Raw genomic sequence first — 9,750 nt, forward strand, 5'->3', positions numbered from 1 at the left:
TCTTCAACAAGAATTTTATTGAAAGTTACTAGTGCTCAGTCCGGTCATTATATGATCACTTGGATTAGGATAGAACACAAGTTACTATCAATATATATCTTTATTCATTGCTAGTCAAAACTAAAAAATTCAAGACAGGAATCTTGTAATTAAAGCCAACAGAAACATCCCATGTTCAATAATTTGTATCATATTTTTCAGTAATTTATCCTAAATATTAAGTAAAAAACAAAACCAAGTTATGGTGACTTGGATTACCATGAAACTTCCACAAAACTTATATATAAGAGCATTCACAATAGAAAATACCATCCTATCCTATTTTATCATCTCAAAAAGCTACTTTATTAATTATACCATACAATACACCCAACATCCCATTTCTTATTTACATCATCTATTCATTAAAATATTAATTTCACAACCTCTTTCTCTCTCTTCCTCTTCATTTTTCAGGGTCTAAAAGATCACCACCACTGTAAAATATATTTTAAAAATCCAACCACCACCAAGAAAAAAAAAAAAAAAAAAAAAAAAACTAACAACCACTGTCACTCACATCCCAGCAAACCCACCACGCCACTAGCTAGCAACCACCACCACAACCACAGCCACCACCATGCCAACCACCAAAACCCATTAAAAAAACCACCAAACCCACCAACAACAACCACCACAAGAAATAGTCACCACAAAAACCACCAAGAGAAAAAAACAAAATACAAAGAAATCGCCAAAAATCACAACCAACAACCACAAGAAACGGTCACTACAAGAACCACCAAGAGAAAAAAAAAAAAAATACAAAGAAACCACCAAAAACCCCCCAACAACAACCACAAAAAACAGCCACCATTGCTGATCTCGTAAACAACCACAACACTGAACCCAGAAACCCACCACTGCCGACCTCGCCGGTCTAGAAACCCACCATGCTGATCTCCAACTCAACCGTGCCACCACGCCGATCTCCACCAGTGGAATTGGAGAACAAATTTGGGTTCTATGTGGCAAAGATGGTGGCTATTCTCAAAAATTCTTGTGGGTATTCGCGACTGTTGAGAACAACACCACTTTAGCAACGGTATGGTGGATTTGTGGACTAGAGTTTTGATATGGGTTTGAGATTAGGTTGATGATCACGGTGGAGCTCCATTGACTGTCTGGACTATAGTAGTGGTATGAGGGAGAAACGGAGAGATGATAGAGAAGAAGGAGAAAGAGAGGAAAGTGAGTGAGAGACAAAGAAAGATAGAGAGAGATGAGATACCATGTGAATGAGAGAGAAAAACATGATATTTAGGAATAAAATATTAATATAATCTTTGGTATTGTGCTATGGTACCATCATATATTTACGATGGTACTGTAACACAATGCTAAAAAAAATTACAATTTTACAAGTTTAGCAGGCCCGCGATTACGTACTTTTGAGACTTGATGCCAAATATTGCTAACATATGACATTTACAATTCCCATTGTGAATGCTCTAATTAGTTCTTTTCTTTTTTGAAAATTTTAAAGTGGCCGTTTGAATTAACTTTTAACTTTCAACTTGTTTACATAACTTGTTAAAATCTCAAAATTTTCAGGTGCAATTGTACTTTTGCTTACTTTCAACAAATTAGCAAAAAGTCAATCCAAATGTTCAGTAAATGCTTTATTATGGTTTTAAAAACCAAACCAGGAAAAAATAGGATTTGCCTCGGGTTCCCAATTTAACTGGTCCCAGTTTAACCCAATTTTGACCGATTATTGGAGTTTTTGGTATTGGACAGATGGCTGGTTTCCTGTTCAACCGGTCGGACCGGCTGGTCTGGTCAGGTTTTTAAAACCATGCGTTAAGACTAGAGACAGTCCAACTGAAATTAAGGGAAGGAAACAAATAGCTGCTAGGCCAGGTGAAGAAGTCTCAGATAGTGTGCATGAATTTCAGGAATTATTTACCAAAAAAAAAGAATCACAGGAATTCAAACTATGAAGCTGCACTGTCATACAATGCATGCCTTGATTATAACTGGTCTGACCCTCTTGTTTTAGGTTCATTAGTTTAAACTGAATGAAGCATTTGTTCAGGTAGCAACAACCTTGATATCAAGATGATTTAAGCACACTAGATACCAGTAAACATATCCAAACCAGAATGTGATCTCTTTTTGTTGCAGCAAATCACAAGTGAACCAAGGATGAAAAACTTGTCATGTGATCCTCAAGTTTGACCTGCATAATTTGTGGGAAAAATCATATCAACATCTGATGACCAGTTTTGCAAAAATGACGGTCTATCCGAACTTTGTGATAAGCATAACAAATAAGATGAATCCCTATTTTGATCTTGAGTAATTTTATTTTTGTGGACTAACATACCATTGTTAAAGTGATAGCAATCATAATTAGCCCTTGACTTATTGATGCAATCCCATATTTTGCCCTTGAGTAACCCAAAAAAAAAAAAAATTTAGATTAATTGGGTGATTTAAGGGCAATATAGGGAGTTCATCATGTCTGGAAGGACTATCATTTCTACAAAACTTTGGTGAAATTTTCTCAATTAAAAATGATATCCTCTAATTGTGATGACCAAAAATAAAGGGTTAAGGTTCGTTATTACCCATCAAAAAAGAATCCACTGACGTTCCACAACCTATGTACTCAATGTCTAACAGTGATACCCCCGAACAGTCCAACCAAGGAATCATACCACAAATAATTAAGTCGAATGAATAAAATTTCCTAATACCAATCCTGAACCTCACTAGCTTAAGAAGCAGTCCCATTTTCAGCAGTTCTAACCTACCACATTACAATTGAGTGTTGGGAGTTCAACCCAAAAGAAATAAGACATGGATATAACTTTGAATCGGTTGATGAGTAGGAATTCAGCACAAGAAAGAGGAAAACCAACTAGAACGGCAATTAATACACATACTGGAATCAGAAGTTTGTAGTCTAGTAGAATCACTGAAAGATTTAGAACCGTCCTTTTCGAATTCGTGCCCAGGCTATGGCAGCAACTGCAGCACCCCCCAAATGTGCGGATCCTGAGATATGACTATCTCCCTGCAACAAAAAATAATAGAAATTAACTGATTGACAGAACTGTTGGTTTGATGTGCTGCAATAGGGGGCTGTCATATATTTGATCAGGTGAGGTATAAATTGCTTACATAGGTAAAAAAGGTGCTCAACCAGCTATTTTGGTCCAGGTCATAATGTGATTCCAGAGGGGGGTTGGGTATCTCATTTGGGGAAAGCAAAATTTATTAAGAAAAGGGCATAGGAAAGTAACAACAGAAAACATCAAGTGCTGTCAAAGAGATATCCATTGAGTGATGATTATTACATCCCTTGTGTCTATTGAATGGCATATCCTGAGATTTTCTTAGAACCCCCCCACCCCGTGAAAAATAAAAAATAAAAGCAGGTCACACAGTATATAAATCCTGAACTTAAGTCACTTTGTATGTCATTCAGAAAATGTGCTCTGATTATTTTACTGTCAGTACTCCCATACAATCATGACTATACACTTAACCTGCTTCCAATCAAAAGAATCTCCTAAAGATTTAGTAGAGTCAATAACGGTAGATGAAAAGAAGTAACAGACAAAAGGAAGAAATACAACGTACCACTAACATTCTCAACACGTCTTTTCCAATTAGAAAGATCCCCTAAATGGAAATTAATCAAAAGCCTTTTGTAAGGATTTTCAGAATAAGCCTCATACAATCATATTGAAAAACCTGAAAGAGCTTACCAGTAAGAAGGCAGGGACTGGTATGATGAAGTCGAAGTATAGGGTAGCATTTGGAAAGAGGAATATATTAAGCAGCATGATAGCATTCACAGCCCCACTTGCCCCCTAAACAACACAAGCAGACTCAATGGTCATATGAATGTCATGGTTCAAGTCACTGTTATTATTGTCTTCATCATCTTCAAAAATCACCTCATCATTGATATTATCTCGGGGGAGTTGGGGGGCCAAGGACAAGAAAGCCTTAAAGTGGGCAAATGTGTGTACTAAAATTTTTAGGGAAAAAGAGGGGGAAAAAAAAAAAAAAAAAACTCAAGCGAGGTTTTTGTATTGGGTTAAAGTAGTAGTAGCACAATAATTTTATTTAAAAACAAGTAGAACAGCATTTGGGCCCAAGTCAAAGACCAAAATTTTAGTAAAAAACCCAATTTAAACCATATGTCCAATATATTGTCCAATACATACAATCCGATTCATATGACCTATGTATCATATGATTTATGAACACTTCCGAGACGCCCTTTCAATACAGAAATTTTTGTACATGATATGATATGAATTGCGTACCTTATGATATTGACAACTATGCTTAAACCCGTAAGAAAATAGTCAAACTAATTCTCAAAGAAAGGTAAACTCCTATATTTGGGAGTAATATAGAAGTGATTTTTTTGTCCTGAATATAAATAAGGTATTAAACTTTTTTTCCCTAAAAAACCTATTGAGAGAGAACTATTGAGAGTTCAGCCAAAAAAAAAAAAAAAAAAAATCTATTGAGAGGGAGAACTAGACTACTACAAAATATTTAAGGAAAATGTATAAACCAAATGGAAGTAAGATCAATCCATTGTTTCATAAAAGGAAACTCAAGTGTTATAGAAAATACTGCAAAAAGTTTAACATAGCTATGTAAAACAACATGCAACATTTGTAGGGATGAGACGTCAACAGATGTCATTTCTCACAAAATGCATTCAGATATAGTTGGCTAATCATACCCAGTCATATGCATTCATTTAGTGGCCAATTTAGACTAGAAAAGTTAAAGAGCGCAGTTGAAAAAAAAGGTTGCCAAAAGCATACCAATCCTGGTGTCTTTGATGGGTCCCTGTACCACAGTTGCTGGCCCTGTAGCAGCATTTACAATTTTTTCAAAGAATTGCCATATTTAAAGAAATTTTGTCTATGCTCAATATTTAATTTCCAATAAAAAATGACACACTTTCCATTGGTAGAGCAACCATGTATTATAATCAATCTAAACTCCTTAGAACAAATATGTTTTTTCTTTTCTTCTTCTTCTTCTTCTTCTTATTCCCCCAGCCCCCCTCTTTTTCTCCTGATAGACAATTGAATTTATTTAAGCAGCACAATATAAAACAGCCCATAGTCCTAAAGAAATGCTGGAAAAGAAGCCAGTGTGCAGATCATATGCATAATTTACTTTTAATTTAAAATATATTTGCATAAGAGCAAAAGATTCATCAAATAAAAGCTTAGACATTAATTAATAATATTTAATATAGTGGTACTCAGTGAGAATTATTTTTATTTAGGTCATTTTATAGCACCTCCATCACTTCTTAAATCACTTTCTCCCGTTAAAAATTCTGGACATTACCATTGTACCTTGGATGACGAGGCCAAAAACGCTTTGTGCATCAAGTAAAAAATTGAACCACCAAGTGCCCCAGCTATATACAACTTAAGCAAAAATTCAGGTCCAAAAGTTCTTCCAATCTGCCAATGTGAAGAATTAGCACAGCAGAATTGAAATATATGGCAAAATGAATTATTTGATGGAGTTATGCTATTGAAATTTTATAAGTGGAAAAAGGTCATTTCATTTTTATGATTAAAATAGTGTCCTATCTCCCAAACAACTCCAACTATCATATTAAGAAAGAAAGCATTCTTGAAAGTGATTTTTTAAGGATATTTTTCCTTGAATAATAATACTCTTGAAAGTGTGATAAAACCTATAAACTATCAACAAATCGTATAGTAGTAATCATCTGGTTAGGTTTCTACATTGCCTACAGGGAAACTTAGGACATTCCAAGCAAATCAAATCAGTTTAGTGGGTTTTACATGACAATTCAACCAAAAAGTTGGTAGCGCATATCATTCATTGAAATCTTAAAATCCCCTCCCTCAAAAAGCACATAAGTTTATTTCAATGCTAGTAGAGACACGAAGAACTCAATTTCCACTGAACGACCAATTGCCCTCAATTTCCTTTCTGGATTTAAAAAATGTGTTTAGTTTTTTGAATTTTTGTATTCTTATATGAGGCTTCAAGGCTTTGTCTACCTCCTATGTTCTTTGAGTTTTTTATTGTCTTTGATAAAATTTGCCTTGATCATCAGAAACAAATGCTAAGCTAATTATATGCTGAATGAAATCTAACACTACTGTCAAAACCGTCAAACTCTTTAACAAAGGTTAGAATATTTTTTTATATTTTAAATCAATTTGACGACAAAATTCTTTCATAAACCATAAGTTTTGCCGCATAAAGAAAGGCAAAAACCATAAATTTTAATACACTGTAGAATATATTCTGGATTGCGTCATATTTAAAAAACATGAATGATAGTGATAAGGTTAAAACCTACATTTGGTACTGAGGGCTTGACACATCATCCTGGATTTTCTATTAAATATGTCTATCTTTTGTTAAGGAATGAATTTTTAGTAGATCACATACACACACACAACTAAATTTGGTAACAAGAAGCTTGTCACATCATCCTGGATTATCTATTAAAGAGCCACCAAAATGCATGGAGTATAGGAATCTGGCACAATTACCCAAAAAAGATAAGATGCGAATATAGGTAATCACATATTATTAAAGCAAAAACTATTTCTAGTGTGTGAGATTCCCATGCATCCCCAAATACAAAGCTGCAAATAAATAGGTTCAGAATCTTGCTGCCATATGCATAAAGTGACTGGGTCTTTACCCTCCAACTAAATTGTATATTTTGTTTCTATCATATTAATAAATCAAAACCTGTTAGTAAAAAGAACACCAAATGAAATTAAGAAAAAAGTAATGCTAATCAAACAAAAGATACTAAGGCAAGTAACCTTACACTCATCCCGAAGAAGTATAGTCCAATCATGTTAGAACCAATATGCTCAAGATCTCTATGACTGAAGGCAGAAGTTATCAATGTGTGCAATCGACCACTTTTAAAATTGTCCAATGATATCTGCTCAGAGAAATCAATAAGTCATGAGCTTAGGAAGATATCGAATTAAATTGAACAATTGTTAGATTGAAAGATAGGTCATTTTCAAGGGTCCTCCAACAGCGTGCCACCTGGATCCTTTGTTCTGAAGTCTTTATCAACAGTGCTTAGCCAGTAGAACTATACTAGGAAATCCCTGATATTTGTTTCTAGCACCAACCAGTTCTGAGACAACATGCCACACCAAGCAAGAGTATGGCAAACAAAATCTAAGTAGGCATCATCTAGTAGCATATAGTTTAAAATCTGACTCACCATAAAGTTATCCCTCATAAAGTTACCATCTGCAACCTGCCATAACATATAAACAGCAACATTGGCTATAATCAAGCCATAAACCATGCCATCAGCCGTTAGTCCTTGGAACCATGACCTCCTGCCAACAGGAGAAGATAAATTATAAACTTATTGACATACAAGACTTACAAAACAGTTAAGTTACTAGTTATATTAGAGCAGAGGTATGGCTCTCTCAGTCAGTCAGTCCCCATATCTCTGGTTAGAGGCCTAGTAATATAGCAAATCATTGTTCCATCTGTTGTCCCAAACATGTTTGAATGAAAAGAAGTATTTTATATTTAAAGCTAGAAAACTACTTTAAAAAAACAATTCCCAAACAGGGTCTAACGGGTCCATACTATATATCCCATTTTCATGTTCTGAACTCGATAGTTGATACTTTGATCAAAGCAAATCTTGTAGTCTTCATGATGCAAAAAGGACTTCCTGAACATAAAAAATATTTTCTAAAAGAAAGAATGGATACACTCCCACAATAATTTCATGTTATGCATTACCATGATTAAAATAAGTAGTCATTAAAGTATTTAGGCTTCCCAAGGAAGTTGCTGCTAATTGCTCAAGAAATTACCAATGTTAATGTTTTTTGTAATGTATCACCCTACACAATGAAAAATACCTCTATAACAAAATATTTAAAACTTTCAGGAAAGCAAGATCAAGCTGAGGAGAAAGAGGATTCTTTTCAAAATCAAGCAGTTTGTGATAAAATCCAGAAAACATGTCAACTAATCAACTTTCATCCATACTGAAACAGGCAAGTCATTGCAGCATTGAATCCCTAAAGACTGAGAGTTGTTTCAATGATCTACAGTCTTTTCATGTCAAATAGTAACAATACATCCACTGGAAGAACACATTAACATTATGTCAGGAACAAGAAAATTAAAACAATCAAAAAATTATTTTGAGATAAAGACTGAAAGAGGAGTTTTCTCCATAACAATATTGATTGAGTAGTTTTACTATGATTCTGTCATTGTTCTCTTAACACCGTATTCCATGTAGCTGCCCAGTGCTTCTTGTTTCATAGGATTTGTGTGTAAAACAATTTCATTCTCCAAACCCAAGACTTAGTAACTCTTTTAAGATATTTACCGTCATTTTTAATAATGTAGTTCTGGGGGTTGAAGGTGAGTGGGTTTCTTACAATATTTTCCCTAACACACAAAAAATTAGTAACAAGATATCAACATAAATGGTGCTAGTTAATCTCAGGAACAAAAGGATAATGGCAAATGAAAATATATAGATACAACACAATAAACAATGTGCATTGTTACACTTTTTGTGTTGGGGTTCACAAATTAGCAAATTAATAATATATTTACATTTGAAATTAAATCCAATACAAATATTACTTTGTAAATTCAAACTGGTAAAAATTACAGGTTCTTTTTTTACGAATAGAAACGGCAATGGAGTGTATTACCCCATATAGAAATTCTGTACGGCCATTTAGATAAATCAACATATGACACGTATACACAAGTACACAACTTTACTCTCACAAGTCAAATCAACCATAAAGCAGAAGCAATTCCAAGACACTTCAGGCCTTTTAGCACATGAAATTATTCTGACAAGAAATTCCAAGTCTTTTTCATTTTCCCATTTCTTTACAATGTTAAAAAGCAATGAAAAAACAGACCCTTTAGACTATAACGCAAAGCAAACACATTACCAGCCACGCCTATGGGAATCAAAACTTGGGTTGAACCTAAAGCTCTGCCTTTGAAATTTAGCTCTGAGAAATGAGACTCTGCAATCTACAAGACTCTTACTTGTTGAGACCCTCAAGAGGGTATTTGGGGAACTCAACAAGAACTGCTTTGCAATCACAGGATTTGAGAAAAACCCATGAATTGTTTTCGCAGAAAACCTGTGCCATGATGAATGAGAGGGGACCTGGTGGTGAAGTGGGTGAGAGAGAAAAGAGCTGAGAGACTGGTTTTGGGGTTTGGTGAGAGAAGAGAAGGGTTTGGAATTGTAAGAGTGATGAGAGTGAAGGAGTGAAGAGGAAGTGGAGGTGTTTGAGAGTTTCTTTGGAAGGTTTGAGGAGGCACGTTTGAGAGACAATAGCCTCTGCATTTTTCTTTTTTTGAGTTTGAAAAATTGCTTTTGATTTGGTGTTTTTGCTTTTGTTTTAACAGTTCTTTCCTTGTAGACTTGGCAAAGAAATAAAAGAATGGTGATTTTTTTTTGGAACTTGGAAGTAATGGGTAAAGCAGTGGTTTTTCATTTTTGTACTTGTGGTAAGGAGTAGAGGGTGATTTTTTTTTTTTTAATTTTTTTTTTAAAAAAAGGTAAGTACTAAGCATTGATTTTTGTTATTTTGTACATCTACCAAGGGGCCCAAAACAAAAGTAACTTGTATTTGTCCCCAAAGTGGAGGTTTTGTGCATAACATCATCCATCACCCATTTAAAATA

The 9,750-nt window shown here is 34.5% G+C and overlaps 1 protein-coding gene across 2 annotated transcripts; it reads right to left on the reverse strand.

Moving 5' to 3' along the window:
• Positions 1-1,970: 1,970 nt before the first annotated feature.
• On the reverse strand, positions 1,971-9,528 carry LOC115964100 (RHOMBOID-like protein 12, mitochondrial). 2 transcript variants are annotated; one of them, XM_031083422.1, is made up of 9 exons: positions 9,003-9,527; positions 7,274-7,394; positions 6,860-6,979; positions 5,388-5,498; positions 4,842-4,886; positions 3,759-3,863; positions 3,631-3,672; positions 2,931-3,061; positions 1,971-2,221 (listed from the first exon to the last, which is right to left on the reverse strand). In XM_031083422.1, exons 1-8 carry the CDS (start codon positions 9,407-9,409, stop codon positions 2,972-2,974), a joined length of 1,041 nt encoding a protein of 346 aa, XP_030939282.1. In that variant the 5' UTR covers positions 9,410-9,527; the 3' UTR covers positions 1,971-2,221; positions 2,931-2,971. The 2 variants fall into 2 exon arrangements, with proteins under 2 accessions (XP_030939282.1, XP_030939283.1); XM_031083423.1 differs by lacking the exon at positions 4,842-4,886 and having other exon boundaries at positions 9,003-9,528.
• Between the last annotated feature and the right edge of the window lie 222 nt (positions 9,529-9,750).

This window comes from Quercus lobata, chromosome 10 (genome assembly GCF_001633185.2).
Source record: "Quercus lobata isolate SW786 chromosome 10, ValleyOak3.0 Primary Assembly, whole genome shotgun sequence".
Lineage (NCBI taxonomy): Eukaryota > Viridiplantae > Streptophyta > Magnoliopsida > Fagales > Fagaceae > Quercus > Quercus lobata.

What these genes read in the sequence shown, in the direction of transcription:
- LOC115964100 (XM_031083422.1), bottom strand. Translation starts at nt 9,409, where the DNA reads ATGCAGAGGCTATTGTCTCTCAAACGTGCCTCCTCAAACCTTCCAAAG. An exon ending in TTATGAGGGATAACTTTATG is followed by an intron (nt 6,980 to 7,273) that starts GTGAGTCAGATT and finishes TTCTCTGAGCAG; the next exon opens with ATATCATTGGACAATTTTAA. An exon ending in TATACTTCTTCGGGATGAGT is followed by an intron (nt 5,499 to 6,859) that starts GTAAGGTTACTT and finishes TCACATTGGCAG; the next exon opens with ATTGGAAGAACTTTTGGACC.